General features: G+C 45.9%; 4 protein-coding genes across 4 annotated transcripts in view; 2 read left to right on the top strand and 2 right to left on the bottom strand.

The window, feature by feature from the left end:
* Positions 1–1,664: 1,664 nt before the first annotated feature.
* aadacl4 (arylacetamide deacetylase-like 4) lies at positions 1,665–5,893 on the top strand (the record flags this gene model as incomplete). The annotated part of the gene is made up of 4 exons (XM_080001056.1): positions 1,665–1,841; positions 2,729–2,954; positions 4,936–4,999; positions 5,110–5,893. The coding sequence occupies 4 exons, from the start codon at positions 1,665–1,667 to the stop codon at positions 5,891–5,893; spliced, it is 1,251 nt and encodes a 416-aa protein (XP_079857182.1).
* Positions 5,894–6,271: 378 nt separating this feature from the next.
* cfap107 (cilia and flagella associated protein 107) lies at positions 6,272–8,238 on the top strand (the record flags this gene model as incomplete). Its single annotated transcript, XM_080001057.1, has 4 exons — positions 6,272–6,391; positions 7,042–7,158; positions 7,494–7,668; positions 7,964–8,238. The coding sequence occupies 4 exons, from the start codon at positions 6,272–6,274 to the stop codon at positions 8,236–8,238; spliced, it is 687 nt and encodes a 228-aa protein (XP_079857183.1).
* A 2,028-nt stretch (positions 8,239–10,266) lies between these two features.
* Positions 10,267–12,579, bottom strand: klhdc7a (kelch domain containing 7A; the record flags this gene model as incomplete). The annotated part of the gene is made up of 1 exon (XM_080001058.1): positions 10,267–12,579. One exon carries the CDS (start codon positions 12,577–12,579, stop codon positions 10,267–10,269), a length of 2,313 nt encoding a protein of 770 aa, XP_079857184.1.
* Positions 12,580–15,769: 3,190 nt separating this feature from the next.
* The window catches only part of igsf21a (immunoglobin superfamily, member 21a), a gene marked incomplete at both ends in the record, with an annotated part of 255,479 nt that continues 252,237 nt past the window's right edge, over positions 15,770–19,011 (bottom strand). Inside the window, one exon of the mRNA XM_080001059.1 lies at positions 15,770–15,843. Within this exon, the coding sequence (XP_079857185.1) occupies positions 15,770–15,843 (74 nt within the window). The remainder of the gene's footprint in view (positions 15,844–19,011) is intronic.

The following is a 19,011-nucleotide window of genomic DNA, read 5'->3' on the forward strand; positions in this document are numbered from 1 at the left end:
TAAGAACTCAATTATAACATTAATAACATTTATAATATTTATGTTCCCGTTTGGCATCTGAGCCTTTTGGTTTGTTTATATAATTATAATAAAAACCCAGCCGGTCCGGCACCTCACTGCCAGGAAATGTCCGTCTCCCTTCCTGAACCCATGTCTGTGGACAGAGCTGTGCACAATGAGCTTGTTAAGTTAAACCTGGATGTCCCTCTCAATGGACAGCTGCATAAGATCTTAGAGGGCACTCTATTGTAGGGGTGCTCTAGAGGGAACTTTATAATGTTTTCTACATCATAGGTGCTCTCTAGAGGGCACAATATAATATTTTTCTCTATTGTAGGGACACCCTATAGGGCCCATTATAATGTTTTCTATATTGTAGGGGCACTCTAGAGGGCACCTTTTAATGTTTCTCTATCGTAGAGCGACTAGAGTATTCATGTGAACGTATATGTACGTTTGCATGTGTATGTGGGGGACACTGTGGCTCAGTGTTTGGTACTGCTGCTGCACATAAAGAAGGTTCTGGGTTCAAACCTCAGTGCGGCGATTCTGTGTGAATACATACACATATTGAGACACTTATGGACACTCTAACCCAGAACTGTCTTTCTTTGTGGCAACAACACTTGCCACTGAGTGATTGTGACACTGAACAACAGTTTTATTGATACATACACAAATACATTTGATTTAATTAATAGGTACATATGACATACATACACACACTTTGATTATTCATTGATACATTGATTTATTCATTGATACATAAATACATATAATTTAATGATTGATATATTCATTTATTGATTGATACACATTCAAGATTCAACATTTTTTTTTTAAATTTGTCACATACATGGTGTACATGGTGTATTGATTGATACATACGTAGCTACAAATCATTTATTGATGACATATACCAACAAACATACATACAGGAAGTAAATACTTTTGCCAAAAAACACAGTTTATACCAGTCTTTGCAGTAACACCAGTGAAGTTTCTCCACCTCTCTGCCACTACCCAGGTGCCTTTGTTCCAAAGGTGAGGTGTGGAGGGTGATGAGGGGAGGATGGGGGGGTGAGGAGGCGATGAAGGGGTGAGAAAGGGAGGGTGAAGAGGTGAGGAAGGGAGGGAGGGGTGCTGTGTGATGTGGGGGGGGGGGGTTACCATGGTAACCCCCTGGAATTAAGGTAGGTTGGGTGGTGTATTTTGTCTCCCCCCTCCTCCCCCTTGTCACTACTCCCTAAACCTCACGCCACTCATGAGTGAGGTAACCGCCTCAACCAGATAAACGGCACCAAAGAAAGTATAAAAAATATTTTTTTTATTGTTATTATTATCATCATTATTATTACTATTGTTGTTATTGTTATTGTTATAATTAATATTTGTATTATTATTTTTGTTATTCTTTGTATCATCATCATCATCATGATTATAATTATCATTATGATCATCAACAGTATTTCTTCTCAACAAGCAGCCATGAAATGTCTTCAGCAGAGAGAGTGTGGAAGGTCAGTGTGTGTGTGTGTGTTTAGTGTGTGCGTGTGCGCGTGTGTGTGCATGTGTGGAGGTGGGAGGAGTGGAGCGAGGTGCAAACAAAAATAACCAGCAAGTTGATAAAACATTTACTTTGCGACTCACCTCCAGGAAGCACCATGGACATAAGCTGCGCGATTTTAATAATTGGCTTTGCCGCTCTGTTCGCAGCCTTCCTGCTCCTGATAATTGGACTCGTATACTCGGAGCTCATGAATTCCGAGGTTCCTCGGGGAGTCGCGAACGGCGGGAAGCTGCAAATAGTTCACGGCCTGTTTGTGGGCATCGCCGTCCTGGTGAGTCTGCGTCCATCTATTGTCTATGGAGTTCTTAGCAGTGCTGGTTTTTATCTTTTATTGAGGTCAACTCGTGTTCTGGTTCCTGTTGAAATAATTCAGTGTAAAAATAAATATATACAGATTTTTGACTTTTTCTTTTACACTTATTACTTCAACATAAAAAAAGTACTGACCTACAGTAATGAGAGGAAAGACTCCTGCAGTAACCTTAGAATGTGCAGCACCAGTGTGAGCAAGTGCCAATGCCTTTATGTTTATATATTAATGTCCCCCTAAGTGAATGGTCCTCTGTTGAATGGTGCTGTATCGTCAGCTTTGTTCTTTCGGGTCTGCGGCCAAAGGCTTGCCCTCTGTCCTGCGGCTGCTGTCCTTCGGAAACTTGAGTAAGATAAGATAAGAAAGAGTTTAGATTTAAAAAGTCTAACAATGTTAAAGAGACGACAAGGTCAGACTTTCCTTGTCCATTCATTCATAGACAAAGAAATCCACCAAAATCCCTATATTTAAACCTTTAACCTTTAATGAAAAAGTTTGTTGGGCTTCATGCGTGTTCATTTGAGGAGTTTTTTTTTTTCACACATGCCTCTTTTTGTGTTTTGATACTTCATTGTGTCTTATTTCAACTTCAAGCCTTTGTGTCCCATTAACCTATGTATACCTAAAATACTTTTAGACACAAATTTTAATTTGTTTTTGCTCATTTAACTCAAAAGCTGATATAAAAGTTAAAATTTGTCATATTTAGAAACCAGAATCCAGAAGGACACACAATGTCTTGGAAAAGGCAAATCAACACGTGACTGAGTGCATCAGTTCACAGTCTTTTTAAACATAAATTTCCGTTTATGATATTTCTCCCAACTTCTTCCCCAACCCCAATCCAGGGCAGGATTCTGGAGCGTCTGGGTATCTGCCACCAGGTGGGCTTCACCCGCTGGTTCAGGGCCCGCCTCCTGACCCGCCTTCGCCCGGTTCCGCCCGGGCTGCGGGTGAAGGACCTGCTCTTCTCCGACGTCCCGGTGCGCTTGTATGAACCCACGACCTCCTGCGGCGGCCTGAGGAGAGGCCTGGTGTATTTCCACGGCGGAGGATGGATCATGGGGAGTTTAGGTACAACTTTGAACGGTCTGGGAAGATTGGGACATCGGCTTTAACGCAGTGTTTCCGACTGTTTTTTTCTCCATACCACTAAAAATGTCTGAAACCCATAGAAATGTGCTTATTATTATGGTCCACTCGTAGTGATGAAAGACTAAATTAAAGTCCAAGGCGAAAAAGGAGAGAGAGAAGAGGAGAGGCTTTTTACATAATTCACATTGAATGTGATGATTCGCACCAAAGTAAATCATTTTGACAGAATTAAATGATTCTTCCGAGAATTCCATCCTCAACTCAGACTCTTCGGGCTCTCGGTCATGGTTCAGGAAGTCCTTCCTGGCTCACCGTGCGTTACACCACCTGAATCAAACGAACCAAGAGTCGGCCAAATCAAAGGCCTCTTTTTACTGGGTGACACCCAGTGAACCGGATCAAAAAAAGAGTCGAGCCTTTCAACCCTACGAAGAGGCATCACCTTAAGAGTGAATCTTGTTCTCCTCGCGCTGCTGTTCTGTCTGAAACTGATGAATTTGAAGAATTCGTGCAGCCTTGCAATTTTGATCTTGCAACTCAACCATCGCCATGCTCTGACGACGATTTCGCTTTTTTTTTTAATCAGCTTTTGTTTTAAATTTAATACTTACTACTTGTGAAACAATCCGCCATCGTTGAGAGACGTCTCTCAACTCCAAATCCACTCTCCCGTCTCAAGTTGCTGATCGGGCTGTAAACAGTGACGGGCGCACGGAAGAGGGAGTCCTGGCCCGGTTATCCGCTGGCTACATGGGAACCCCAGGACCATTGGCCATCGTCCCCAGAGTGCACAAAACCTAATTTCCATTGTAACATTGTTTTCTTCCCTGGCTGTAGGCTTGTCCAAGGTCCCTGCTGATTTTGGGAGCTCGCTGGAACTGGATTAAAAATACTCAAGGGTGGTTGTAGGTGGTGTGTAAGAGAATTCTGTATCCCCTAACAGAGCGCCGGGGCCTTTCTTATCGCTCTTAATTTGATAGAAATCATGTGAAATGAAGTAAATAAAAAAAAATGTTAAGTGGAAGGTTGGAGAAAGGGGGCAAAAAATAAACGATAGTGAGTGTTTGTTAAGCAGACTGTGAAATGATCGGAAATTGCTTAAAATTCAAAAGATATGTGACCTATTAAGGGCCGACTGTGAGTTTTGGAGAAGCGGCAGCGCTTCCTGGAGACTTTCCAATGAGCTCCAGTGTTTCTCCTGTCACAGAGAGCAGCTTTGACTCGGGTGATGTGTGAAAAAGTCAGAGACGTAGTGAGAAACATTGCAGTGGTACATCTGGCTTCAAAAAATGTCTAATGATGAGGCAAGGGTTCAGTAGCGGAGTCAGTGTGGTGAGCGCTTCCAGATCGCATGTGGTAAATTGCTGCGTCAGATTCGGCAGGAGTCCGACCTGGTGACAACATGTGGTTTCATTATATAACGACTGGCTGCTCTCCGATGGGCTCATTTGCACATCACCATTGTATAAATGCATAAAAGTGACCTTCATGGCTGATAGATATGTGATAAACTCCCTCACTCTGAAAGTGGTAACCCATAAGATCATCCGTGTTTTTACACCAAGTCCCAGAATTCCATTCAAAACCGCAGTGTGTTTTCTTAATTTATTCCCCTGAGTTCACCCTCTTCTTTTTCTAAATGTCCATCCATATCGTCAGTTTAACTGCTATGCTGTTTTATCAAATCCACAGCGGCTGCATTTCACTATTATATTATTTGCGTGTGGTGGACCCCGCCACCAACAATGGAAACAGCACATGGAGGAGCAAATTCACTACTCCAATGCATTGAATGGCTGTTTCTTAAAAAGTATGGGCTGAAAAAAAATATTAACTGTAGGATTATTGAACAAAATATTCGTACAGATTAGTACTTTGAGGCTTTTATTGTCTTGTTGATTTTTTTGCACAAAGCAATACAATTCCAGAAGCAAAGAAAAATTCTGCTAATCCTTCCCAGATTCTGCTGATGAAGTCTGCAGGTACATCGCCAAGGAGGCCGGGACCACCGTGGTGTCCGTCGGGTATTTCATCTCTTTTAGCTATTACGCATGGCGACACCTTCAACCTCTTTTGGCAACGAAGTGGCGCAAGTTGAGCATTTTGCCCTCCATTTGCCCTCTCACTCTTGCAGGTACCGCTTAGCGCCCGAGCACAGGTACCCCGCCCAGCTGGACGACTGCGAGGCGGCCACGTGTCATTTCCTGTCTGTGGCCGAGGCAGAGTTCGGCGTGGACCCTTGTAGAGTGGCGGTAGGGGGAGACAGCTCAGGGGGGAACCTGGCAGCCGCCCTGTGCCAGAGGCTGGCACAGAGTAGGAGCGGCCATCTGCCGTCCCCCTGCGCCCAGGTTCTCATCTACCCCGCCCTGCAGATGGCAGATTTCAACTTGCCCTCATACCAGCAGAATCATGCTGTGCCCATATTGTTCCGTGGCCGGGTGGCATTCTACTTTCTGCAGTACCTCAACGGGGACACGTCCCTGTGCCAGGATGTGTTGAGTGGAGTCCATGTGCCCACTGAGCTCAGGCCCTGCTATGAGGGCTGGCTCTCCCCGTCCAACCTGCCTCCCGGGTGCCTGGCCCGGGGCTTCGGGGGGCCGCCGGCCGCCAAATATGACGCAGAGTTGTATCACATGATTAAGGACGGTCTGGATCCAGAGGTGTCCCCCTTACTGGCAGAGGAGGCGGTCATCCAAAAGACCCCGCCCACCTTCCTTCTCACCTGCGAGTACGACGTTCTGCGGGACGATGGGGTTCTGTACAGGAAGAGGCTTCTGGACGCCGGAGTGGACGTCACGTGGCGACACGTGTCCGACGGTTTTCACGGCTTGATCAGCTTTGTCAATCAGGGCTGGCTGACGTTTCCCACGGCAACGCGGGCGCTGGACGGTGTCGTTGACTTTGTGAAATCACTGTGAGCACTGTGACTCACTGTAAGAATTCCTTTACTGTGATAATAACGAGTCAAATTCATCCAGTTGTAGTATGTTATTGATAATTAAAAGCTATTGGAAATAAACAAATACAATATATTGATTTTATCAGTGCTCTGCACCGCATTGTTTCACAATATCATTGTAAGTCATCTCCCATTTGCTAAATCACTTTGCAATGCACACTTCACCTGCCATGTCCCTGTGTTTGCGTATCCCTGGCAACAGAGCTCCTCTGTTTCCCCTCCGCTGCGTTTGTCATAATGGAGCCAGGTGAATGCACTTACCTGCTTTTTCTGTTTGACTAGCTGTCTGTGCTCTAACAGGCTGTAACATTCTCCTGGTCGGGGGTTATTTGAGACCATGTCCACCATGAGAAAAACAGAAAGGAGGGATGAAAAATGGACACAGCCCGGCTGGAGGATAGAGCAGAAATATGCAAACAAAGTCCTAATAGGTAACTGGCTGGAGGAGAGACTACAGGTAGGCTATTTTACATATCCAGGCTTTTATTATTGCTTTTTCTTTTTATTGCACTCTGTTATTCCACTCCACAATGAGATAAGGTTTTCCAGAAGGGTGTCAGATGACTCGGTACAGAGCCGTGCTTCTTGGCTCAGGCTATGAGCCGGCACGCTATCAAAGCGGTATCCAAATAAAACAAACTGGAGAAGAAAAACAAATATTAAACATGTGCGAACAAAGAACAGCTCCTGTCTTTTTTATGCGGCGGATTCAAACCGCACCGTTGTCTCAGTGGCACTTGGCCAAGGCTTTTGTGAAGCACCTCCGTGGGTTGTCAAATCTATAACAAAGTGATTAGGGAGCCTCAGTTTAGCCGCGTCAGCATGGCCCCCCGTTGAGAGCGGCTGCGGCTTCAGACTAATTGCATTGATGTGAGGTATCCAGCCGCGGGTGGTGGGTCCACAATCTGAGCAGAGAAATGACTCTAGAAGCACTGTACAACAGTGCAGATCGCTGGACAGTGCGCTAAGCCTGTGCTGGACTCGTCACTCAAGTGGCTATATATCCTTCAGTATACACACACACACATCACACACACACACACGCACGCATGCACGCACACACACACACAGCCCAACCTCCACACACTCTTTTCTGTGTCTCGACAGTTTACGCGAGAGTCAAATACAGCGGTGGCTAACACCACCTACCGCCTGGACTACCGGCCCCAGTGGGACTCCAAACCAGATGCCTTTGTGAGGCGAGCAGCACAACGGAGAACTGAGGTCAGCCCTGCAATCATGGCATTCTTTCCAATACAACGGCTGTCAAAACTCTGCAGGGCAGGGGCTTTCTTATCCCAATCATGGCAACTCCTGCATGCTTTCCTGGTGCGGATTTCTTTGAACTCAGTAGAGAGAGATGTATGATGTATGTATGTATGTATGTATACCGGGTAGTTAAAGTTGAGTGAGGGCTATTTGCTGCTCGCAAATTTTCTGGTGAAGACGTTAGAGCGGAAGAATAGGTTACCGCCAGAGGGTTTGAAAGCAGTTAAAACCGTTATAAAAATGCCAATTTTCCATGGAGGCCACCCAATATGTTGTTGTCTGCGTTTCAGGGACCCCCGTCCTATCTGTTTTTCACCCACCATGGCATACCGGCCTCCCATTACTTGGTCAGCCTGTACGATGAAAGCTACGGGCGGAAGCACAACTCTGCGTTGCCCGCTCGACGCTCGTGGAACCAGCACAGCTGCGCGTGGCAGCCAGAGAGGTCCGACCATCCAATAACAGGTGAGACCACAGCCTTAAAACGCCTTGCCATCAATCCCCCCAGCCCGTGCAGAATTATGCATGTAAACAGGTTTGTGTTGACTCATCCAGTAAACAGGGCTTGGTGAATGCTGTGCCAGAGACTTACTAGCTCAGTGAATGTAAAAAGCAGCAGAAGGCATTAGGATTTTTACTCAAGCAGCTAAACCTTGTTGGACGCAAATGTGTTCCAAACTCATCCTGGGTGGAAATCAGCGGCTTAAGCTGCATGGCAGACCTCCTCTTTCTCTCACCCCTTACGTCCCCATTCTTCCAGCCCCTCCAACCAACTTTGGCCCGTCGGAGTCGGCGAAGCACCGCGTGGAAAGGCTGCCACCGCGTCTCCCATCACTAAGCGTGTACAGGTCGGCGTACCAGTGGCGCCCGCTTAGTGCCTCCTGCCAGAGCCGCCAAGCCAAGGCCCCGCGCTCCCTCTCCAGCCACCTCCACGCTGCCAACCACGGCAACAAGGACCTGGATCTGAGGCAGCGCTCAATGCTGCAGGTTCCAGATCACCGTTCCGCTCTGCTTCCAGCGTCGCCTCGAACCTGAGCAGATACTGTAATCCTTCCCCTTAACTTACATGCGTCAGTTCATTAGGACGGCACACTCAAAGGGTCTTGAAAAATGAAAAATCCACCAGAGCGCAAAGATTTTGGAGGGCGGGGAGAAAAAAATCGAAAGGAATTAAAAATTGAGCAAGAGTCTCATTATGTCCGTGTGAAGTCTAGGTTTCCTGTGAGTTGCGTGGTGAGTAAATTCAAGGTGCGGTGTTTGAGTGCGTGTACGCCAGCGCGTGAAGGGGAGAGAAGAGATGGAGTCCATAAATCACATCCGCCCTCCCTCCCAGAAGATAATTACATGCAAATTCTGTCTCTCTCTCCCCCCCTCCCCCTCTCTCTCCCCACATTTAATATTTGAAACTTGGAAAGGGTTGTTAGTATTGGCCTAAATACTCTGGAAAAAAAAATTAAAATTAAAATGATAGAAAGTGTGGCTACCAGAGTGGACATACAGGGGGTGTGGCAACCAAACCAGAACCACATCAGTCGTGCACGGAAAAGTCTGTTGGGGGCTCTGGTGCAATCCCCATCCCATTAGGTGTTTAATTGCAGGGAATCAAAGTGTTTAATTAGGAAGAATCAAAGACGCTTATGTCTGATGGTCAACCATCTGCGTCTGTTCCTCCTACAACCTTCGTGCGCTGCAGCTGAAGCCCTCGGCTGCACCGCCACGGGTACTTAGTCCCTGGAGTGTGTTCTGCTTCTTTTTGTGTGTCGCACTGTGTCTTCCATTCTGGGAGAAAGTTTGAGGCCAGTTTCATCCGCCCTCCGTGTGCAGCCTGCTGCCGCGCTGTCTCTTGACTTTGGGATCCACATGGTGGTGCTACAGCAGCATATCTGTGATTCCTGTTATTGTGTGTGTGTGTGTGTGTGTGTTTCCGTGGAACAAATTGACTGTCTGTATCTGTATTGCAAGGCTTGATTGTAAATGAGTAAATCATTCTGGATTTTACGTGCTGATGATCATTGCTATACACATTTCTATTGTTGACATGATTGCCCACCACCTACAGCAGAACCTTTTTTCTCGCTGCAGCTCAGTTGACAGTTTGCGTCGCACAATCAGAACTCTGCTTCTGCAACTGGCAATCAGTCACTAGGACGGAAGGAAAATTGGACTTGAATCAAATAGTTCTATGATTTTGGAAAGTAAAACAGAACTTAGAGGGAAACTGTGATTAGATTGATGCTAAAATATATACAACTTTTATTATTATTTATTTATTTATGTATGTATGTATTTATTTAGTTATTTGTTTGTTTATTTGTTTATTTATTTATTTATTTATGTGACTCACTTGTGATGCAGTGGAAAAGGCATTTGAAAGCGTTTCAAGTGTATGCCATCAAGGTTGTTTAAGGAGGCTGAAATCTCAATGCCGGGTGACAGAACCATTTACTTCACGTCATATTTAAAGAGCAAATGAACGTAATTGCATTTTCTCCAGTCCACCGTGTTAGTAATATTTGTGCCCTTCACAGTGATGTGCAATGATAGATGATGTTGGCCAGTCTCTTAAGTGTTTCGTGATTGAGTGAACTCGCTCACTGTGCGACTTGTTTATAAATGATCTCCGTGGCTAAGGAAGTAACCAGCTGTTACCATTTCAAAACTATCATAATGAGGAGGCAAACTGGAGAATCAAACCATTTATTTATTAAACAATTCCCAGCTTATATGTAAATAAACCGGAGTCTTATAACCATGGATAGTCTTATATGTTAGTTTCATTCCCTGCAATTGTGTTATCAGTTCATGGGTAGCAGAACCCGAATTGTGTCACTATGTCAGTAATTGTGCATTTAAGAGGCAGTGGAAGACAACCACGTGAATGAAATTAGCAACCCAACAGTAACAGCTCTGTAATAACACAATATTGTTTTGAGCTTTGCAGACATGATAAACTGAAGGAAAGCAAAACTCCTCAATCAACAATAAAACATGATATAAAATGAGAAGCGGCCGAGGCGCTCTATCACCGCACAATCTTCGGACAGGGGAAACAATATTTCCTGGTTAGACGCAGGTCTGGGCAGGCTGCTTATCGGGAAAGGAAAGGACAAAGGGGAAAAGGATACCCTTTGCCGCTGGAAGGACGCTCATGTCCTGGGCTATGAAAGCCGGAGAGATCTCATCAGCTTTGAACCTCATGGTGAACTGGCGGCTGATGCAGTAGATGTTATTCGCCACTGCGACGCACTGGAAGGAAGGGCAGCGAAGCAGACGATTGGTGCTGCATTGATACCATAGCCGAGCCACCGTGTGGTAGCGGTACACGCTGATGCCGAGCAGCGGGTTGACGTCAAAACGATACAGGAAGTTTCTCACTGCCACCATCTCTGTAGTCCTGTCTCTTCTGCCAACAATCAGGCTTGACCTCCATGTGTTGGTTTTTGGGCTGTAGCGCAGTAAAGTATATCTTAGGGTTCCGCCGGACACAAAGAGTTCTCCATTGCACACGGTGGCGTGGTGGGCTACAGCAAAAGTGTCATTAGGCAGTGGAGCCACAAACGTCCACCTGTCTGTGCGTGGATCATAGCGCTCCACTGTGGAGAGACACTCACCTCCTATGGCGTAGAGATGGCCCTGAAGAGCCGCCAGCTTGCAGTGTGGTCGAGCCTCATTCATGGGACTGATCTCTTTCCAAATGGATGTCGCTGGATTGAAGCAGAACATTTGCTTTGAAGGTATCATCTCTCTCTCTGTGCCCTGGCAGCCAACCGCCACAAATAAGTAGTTGTCCATTGTACACATTGCACAGCCTTTGGAAATGACCTCTTTTGGGATCGGACAGAGCGGGTGCCAAGCATCTTTGTAGTCATCATAATAGTACAGCGAGCTGGACATCTCCCGTTGTGCTGGCACTGTTGTCTGCCTCCCTGTGTTTGCCGCCCAGTCCCGAGGGTCCATATCAGCCACTAACACAAACCTCCTCCCTCTCATTCTTTGTTTCTGGATTTGCTCCCGCTCACCTGCCATTAGCCTCCCGTACAGGCTGGGATCTCTGAGCACTTGGAGGTAGTTGTCTGACATGACTCCGAGAGCTGCCTGCTCTAGACAGTCCCAGCCATATTTTTTCGCTAGACCCAGTACGTCCATACAATTGCCCAAATCAAGCTTACTCTTAAGGCCCTCCAAATCCGTGCTGTCCAGTTTTTGTGCTGGCAGGTGAAAAAATGGAGCCCCCGCCACATTCTCTAGACTGGAATCCTGCGGAGGTTCTGCAAAGGTTCTTATCGCCAGGTTGGCAGTAATAGGCTCCTCAAGGGGGCCGGTCCGAGAGCGATTCAGAGGAGATCCTCTTGGAGTTGGGGAGGGGATGGGGAGCTGGGAATGCTCTGCCGCAGACAGATAGCTCTCCTTCCGTAGGAGTACAGGCCTGGTGGGGTGCTGTGGCTCAGGGCTCACCACTGACAGGGGCTCCTTGTCAGTTCTCTGTGAAAAAAACAGATTGCGCGTAATCATGGGGCTCACAGACGAAGGTGTCTCTCCGAGGCTGACGCCATGGCTTTCAAAGTCGACCGGCTGTGAGTCCGATGATTTTCTCTCAAAGTAGCCCAACATGTGGTTTGAGTCTGTAATTGAGTGAGAGGAAGACTCCACATAGTAATCATATATCTTTCCACGCACAATCTGCCGGTCCCCGGTGCCTTCCAGCACAAGGTTGGCATCCTCCACTTTGATCTCTGCCTTGGAGAGGAAGCTGGAGTAGCCCCCCTGACAAGCTAGATCCTGCCTTAACTCTCTGCCCACTCCCACACTACGCCTCAGCCTCTGAAGAAAGCAAGGGGAGCGGCGCCCCATTGGACTGGCCAGCCCACACTCTCTAGGACTTGGAAGGTTCAAAGAGGAGCCAAATGAAATATTACTGGTGGTAACCTCTGCCTGTTTTATCTGAGAGAGAGTTTCCCCCTCCATGCTGGTGTGTTGGTTGGTGTAGGAAGCTCTGGCTGTGTGGCTCTTTGCATTTCGTGGCTGTTCTAGCAGTGGAACTTCCCGCTGTTCATTGTTGCTCTTCGACATCTGTTTGTCTGGAGCAGAGTTAATCTGCGGAGGCCCGGGTTGTTTTCCTTTTCCTCCGTCAGTATCATCACGCTGGAGCAGCCCCCGCGGTTGCAATGGCATCTTGCAGTTCTGGCACGTCGTGTCTCGGCATTCCTCGGTGTGCCTGTCTGAGCGATCTTCAACTCTGAGACGAGTTTTCGCCGAGTTCCTGGAAGTGTAGAAGCGGTAGGCCCAGGAGACCAGCAGCACGGTGGCCATGGAGAAACTCAGCTTCAGAAGCAGCGGCATGTCGATCTGGGCAGCGAGTAGCTCTGCGATGGGCATTGCTGAAGTAATAATGCTGCTTCCGCCGCTGCTGCTTGTGATGATGGTGGTGGTTGAGCTTGGCTGACTTCTCCCAGTGAGGCCTATTGTCAGTGCAGCTCAGGTAATTGTAGCACATTGCCTTTTTTTCATTGAGCGAGAGCTGCAGCGATCCGATGACTGTGCCGCTCTCCTAAAAAGACAGTGTAAGTCGAAACCTGTGGAGGTTCTATTTGCATCCCTGGCTCTGTATGGGCGGGGCCCTTGTCATGCTCCACCTGCGCTTGGCAAAATGCAGATGGAACAACCATACAAATACCAAATATGTAAATAGGCTGAGTTATTTGTTGATGCAGTTTTCTGAGTCACAAACACTTTTCTCCTAACTTCAACAAACCACCAATATTAGAGCTATCAAATAGCTCATTTGTGATTGTATGTGGAATGAATATTCCATGTCTATTCCACGTTTGAGCTATGGTTGTTGCTGAACCTCGTGGTTACAATCAAAACAGGAGTGTTTAGGTTAGTATGTTTTATTTAGCCAAACATTGAATGTGTCAATTGTAAAGTCAGGATATACCAGAGGCTTTAACACGCTGAAAAAGATGTTAGGATGTGATGTTTGAACAAGGGATGGGCTGCGATGACAGGAGGCATTTAGCAAATACTGACCGACCAGGATACATTTGTTTGCACAGGTAAAACCGCAGATCAAAGGTCTCTCGATGCTCGCTGCCAGGGAGATAAGGGGCTGTGTTTATGCGGCTAGACATTAACAGTCTGCACAGCATTCTCGTTAAACAGAAGCCGACGCAGAGGAAATAAGCGCAGGACTTCGAAATCCCAGTCAATACCGCATGAAATTTTGAACACATACAATTTTTGAATAACAGACACAACCCCATGAGAGCTGCTAAGCACAGGCCATATCTACAGAGAGAATGCGACAGCGGCATCCATTTTTAAACACTACAGCGAGACACAAACATACATATGTGTCACCGGGGAGACACGTCACTCAGTCACTTCTAACGGCCGCGGCTGATACGGAGAGGCTGCGGTCAACAACGCGACAAGGGAGTGTGGCGGTTCAGAAGCACTCCCTGAGCACCTCGGAGACGCGTCACGGCGGGCGGGGCGTCGGCGGTGTTTGGTCATCTGATATATGCAGCCTGCACATGACACGCTGGTCGTGAATAATTCACGTTCTGGCGGCTCCTCTCCCCGCCACGGCTTCCATATCAGGTGAAGCGTTCAGAGGCCCTGATGGGCAACACAGCCGCCGTGTGCCGCGTGCGTATCGTGGAGAAGCGGGCTTATGTTATGTTGGATGTAGTACACGTATAAAAAACACTAAATTTTTCCAGACAGACACCTAGATGGGCACGAACCTCCCAGGTGAATCATCAGTACCTTTGAAGGAATCCTAATTGTAACCAGGGGGGGTTCCCTGGGATTTAGGAGGTAGGCGGACCGTAATTCCAATTTTTAGCAAACCTGTTCAAGTTATTTTTTTAATGAAACATCTGCCTCTCTGTGTCTTGATGCATGTTGGACTCGGAGTAATCCAATTTAATTGTCAGCAATTCACCTATTGAGAAAAGGTTTCTGTCTTTTTCGATCTCTCTATCTATAAATCCACCCGTCCCTCCCTCCCTCCCTTCCGGAATGCCCATACAGAAAGATACGGCAGCGTCGGCGAGGGAAGCCCTTCAATATCTTTCTTTGTTTTTAATTAAGTTACAAAATGTGGGCGTCCACCCCCGAATTAACCCCTGATTGTAGCTATGGAAACAAGCGTTCAACCCGTTGAATAAAACTGAAGATCGGGAAGTAGTCACGCCTCATGAGGGCTTGTTTCACTTATTTCAGAATTGAAGCGTAACGGCCGCATCCCGCCTCTTTGGTGAGGAAACAAGAATCAGTGCACACTTGTAATGAACTTTGGGTAATTTATCAGTTTGATTAAAAGGCACACACAGACGCGTACTCTTTGTTTGGTCCTCGCATTGGAGCCCCCTTAGAGGAGCCCAACTACTGCCGCAGAGGGGAATGATTAAACACTTCCCAACCGCAGTTTAAACAGGAAGTCTTCCTTTGTTGGTGGTAGAAAACATAATGAAATGCAAAATGTTGTCGTGAAGCACATCCATAGCTTTCCCGGTATCCTTCGCTTTAAAGGACACCTTTCAACTGTTGTTGGGATGTTAAATTACAGTAGCTTGTGATTATCTTGTGATTAGTGTGTGTGTGTGTGTGTGTGTGTGTGTGTGTGTGTGTGTGTGTGTGTGTGTCTGTGCGTGTGCGTGTACACACAGATAAATGCGCACACAGAAATACACACACACACACACACACACACACACACACACACACACACACACACACACACACACACACACACACACACACACACACATACACACACACACACACACACACACACACACACACACAAAGATACATAATTTGGTAAACAACAACATACAAGCTGGATAATTAAGTCATTAAAAGACACTTTGCCTTTTTCTTAATGCATTCACAAATGCTGATGGGCCAGGTCTCTGCCGCGCATGTGAATGGGAAGACAATAGAGCCCAAAAAAATGCACCAAAGAGCCTCATGAATTCAAAAGAAAATCATCGCGGTTCTGATGCTCTACAGTACACGGACAAGGACCCGCGCCCCCGCCTCCTCCTCTCACCGCGGGAGAAATTAATTCCGAGTGCAGATCACTTGTTAATAGTGTTTTGGGGCGACACGGCCCTCATCTCGGCGGTGCACGAAATAAAGATTGTACTCCGGCAAGGTGAGCCAATCTCCCAAACGGATGGGTCTATCCTCTCTGTTCCGCTAAGCCCCATAAACACCTTTATTTTTTTTTTACCTCGTGCCAGGGTTAAACCCTAATACTTTAATACAGGTTGTGTCCTCAGAAAAGCTTAAATTGCAATTCTTGTGAGGTCCAAAAATGAAAATAATAATAATAGAAAAAAAAATTGCCTGATTAGTTCTGCAGTAAGCCGCCCCCTCCGCTGTGGGAGAGAAGGGAGAGGTTGAGGGAGGAGGAAGGTGGAGGTGGCGGGGGTTGTAGGATGGTGGTGGCGGTGGTGAAAGGGTTAATCCCCAGCCCTCAATCCATCCTTTGTTGTGCGGGCGGAAAGGCCCTTTAAATGGGAAAATAGAATAACACAACAACCTTACTCACTTATGCCGGCAACGAGCGGAAGCGTCGGCAGAACCGGCTGCTGAGTCTCCTCCCTGAGCCGCGAACACCGTCGGCTTCACACCGAATACGACAAACGACAAAAACGTTAAGAGAGCAGGATTCTGCACGGGGAAAAACTATGATGCAATAAGGTGAGCTCCGCCTCCTCTAGGAGAAGCCCCACCTCATCTGTGGAATTTCTGCGACAAGTTTCGGAGCCAATACTACGACAGGAAGTTACGTCAGACAAGTTTTTATTAATTGGAACTGGGCCTCAAACAAAGTAAATTAATCTGCAATTATGGGTTCTCTGTAAGTCAAGCTTCAATCCAGAAGTGGTGTACTAGCATGCTAAATTAGCACCCCAAATTAGCGTTTACCATAGTCTGTTTCAAATAGTACGGGAAAGGTACCAGGATGACGTACTACATCCGGTGTAATATTGTCGTATGCAAACGCTGCACAGTGAACTGGATGGTGCATCCCACAAAGCATGGCGGGGGCAACCGTCAGCGTGCAGAAAAGTGGAGCGGCTTCATGATGGTGTGGTAACTCCGAGAAGGCTGTGTTGTTTTTACTCACACACTAAAGTACGCTGGGAAAACTACCAGTTACACTATGTCCAGTTTCCATGTTTTTTCTCCAGCCGTGCACCGATCCAGCTGCACTGATTCACTCACTGGCTGAAGCTCCGGGTTGACGCAAACTAATGAAATCACAGGGATGACTCCGGAAATCCCGAATTAGAAATTGACAGATACTGTTGGGGGCCAGATTTTCGACTCGTTGCCAGATAAGGTGTCTTTTATTTTATATTTGCATTTTTTTTTCTGTGTATCTACATTTTTAAAACAATGAAAAAGAACAAAGCCAATATATAACCAATATTTTTTCTTTTTTAACCGATTTCCATTAGCCAGAAGCCTTATCATGTTAATCTAACTATGAACAAGAACCATTTTAAATTTTTTTACCAATTTATCCAAGTCACGTTTTCCCGTGAGGTACTCTGTTTACCAGCCAAATAACAAGTTTCGACATGCCAGAGGATTAAAAAATGTACACTCGTTTTACAAAAGGTGAGTGAGCAAATTGTGGTTGGTTGAGATGTCAGCGGACAGAGATACAGGGGAAACTGCCTCTTTGTTGTTTTTTTTAGGATAGTTTTTCAGTGCTTTATTTTTTATTTTTATTGTCTTTACATCATTTTAACCAACCCATACCACGTTAAATTATGAAAGTATGAAAATGCACTCGGCTGAATGAACGGATTCTGATTCTGATCGAGATGACTTTTTAAAATTACCTCCATCATTTGAATAGACCTGATGTAACGCGTTCCACACGGTCCTCCGTTGTGTCAAACAGTTGTATTCAAAGGTGTTTTGGGGTTTTTTCAGAGACCCCCCCCCCCTCCCTAGGATTTCAGGGATTTGACACCCCCCCAACCCCCCGAAAAAGTACAAATAAAAAACGTGTCATACGCAAATGAACGTAGTCTATGGTAAACCAGGTCGGGCCGCCAGATTGTAAAAACGAAGCCACGAGCTGCAGGAGTTTTGATCATCTCTCCATTTTTAATACAGGTGATATGAAACAGATGCAACAACCCCGTTTACAGCGCTGCCCCGGGTGAAGCGGAACCTCCGTAGAATGGCGGCTAAAGTATCCTACTAGTAAAATGTCTGGGCGGGGAAGTTACGTATCGTACACAATGTCGGTCACTTAATTAAGAGAGTATGTAACGAGTAATTAACTGGAGCACGGGCCGGCGACGCGTGAGTCGCAGCGCCGTCGGCCGCCACACACAGAAAAATTAAAAAGGAGAAAGAATCTTCAAACGTCACATGCACCACGAGCCCAAAACAGCAGACGTATGTTTGTTTGTTTGTTTGTTTGTTTGTTTGTTTGTTTGTTAGATAGTCGTCGTCGTTTTTTTTCTTTTTCTCCCCTTTTTGGACCAATGTCGGAGACCTTCTATACGGACAGACGGTAGAGAGAAGGAAAAAAAAACAAAACAAACACAACTCAATTAAACAATAAAAACAACAAACTCAGCAAATAAAAAACAAAAAAAACAACAACAAAAAAACAACGACATGGCTGCCGACTGGTCAGGCCTCGCAGCCTCACAGTCACATAAAACCAAAACTTAAAGTAAACCCAAAAGGAAGGGTGGGGGGTGTGGGGGTTGTGGGGGTTGTGGGGGTTGTGGGGCGGGGGGCGGGGTGTAATACGAACCGAAAACCCCCAAAAAAGGCTGTGAAACCGTGAAACCTCCCAAAAACTTGACTGGTCGACCCCCCCATAGAACCTCTTTGAATTATCTTCAATATTTACACTGAAGTACACAAAATACACTCATAAAAGAGATTTGTTTTTGTTTTGTTCCTTTTTTGTATTGTTCTGTTTTTTTTTTTTGTTGTTTTTTTCTTCGTCGTCTTCTCTTGTCTCATCGAATAGTCGAAATCCTGGCGTACATTCGGGGGGGGGGGGAAATAAAAATTAAATAAAAGAAAAACAACCCCAAAACCTGGTTTATTAATCAAAAACAAAAAGAGAGAGAGGAGAAATCGACGTGTTTCCCTGTAGATGATCAGCTTTCCTTTTCATCTCCTCTAAAATAAAATAAAACAACATTTTTTTTTTTTCCTTTTTTAAAACCAGACTGATTTTTTTTTTTTTTATTATTATTATCATTATTATTGATGAACAGGCAAACGCGGGACAAGGAACAAACTCAACTGAAAGAAAATCAAAATGAACAGAGAAAAAACAACTGATTCTGATTGACGGGGGGCGGGGCTTGAAATATGATATAATATAATATAATATGATATAATATAATAAGGAAGTGTTTTTTTCTATTGTTCGTCGTGTTGTTCTTTTTCATTTTTTAAATTATTTCGTTGTTACAAAAAGAAGAAAAAACAGCGGCGGTGCCGTCCTGTGGTGGCGCTGTTTCCTGATAAACGGACGCATGGAGGGGTCTGTCAATGACTGAAGAAGCTGTGTGTGTGCGTGTGTGTGTGTGTTACTTATTTGTGTGTGTGTTACTTATTTGTGTGTGTGTGTGTGTGTGTGTGTGAGTGTGAGTGCAAGTGTGTGTGTGACTTATTTGTGGGTGTGTGTGTGTGTGTGTGCGTGCGCGTGCGTGCGTGCGTGTGTGTGTGTGTGTGTGTGTGTGAGCGGGTGGGAGGCTTCACGTCAGTTCCGCTGTCACTGTGAGAACGAGCGCCATC

This window comes from Zeus faber (assembly GCF_960531495.2).
Source record: "Zeus faber genome assembly, chromosome: 5".
Lineage (NCBI taxonomy): Eukaryota > Metazoa > Chordata > Actinopteri > Zeiformes > Zeidae > Zeus > Zeus faber.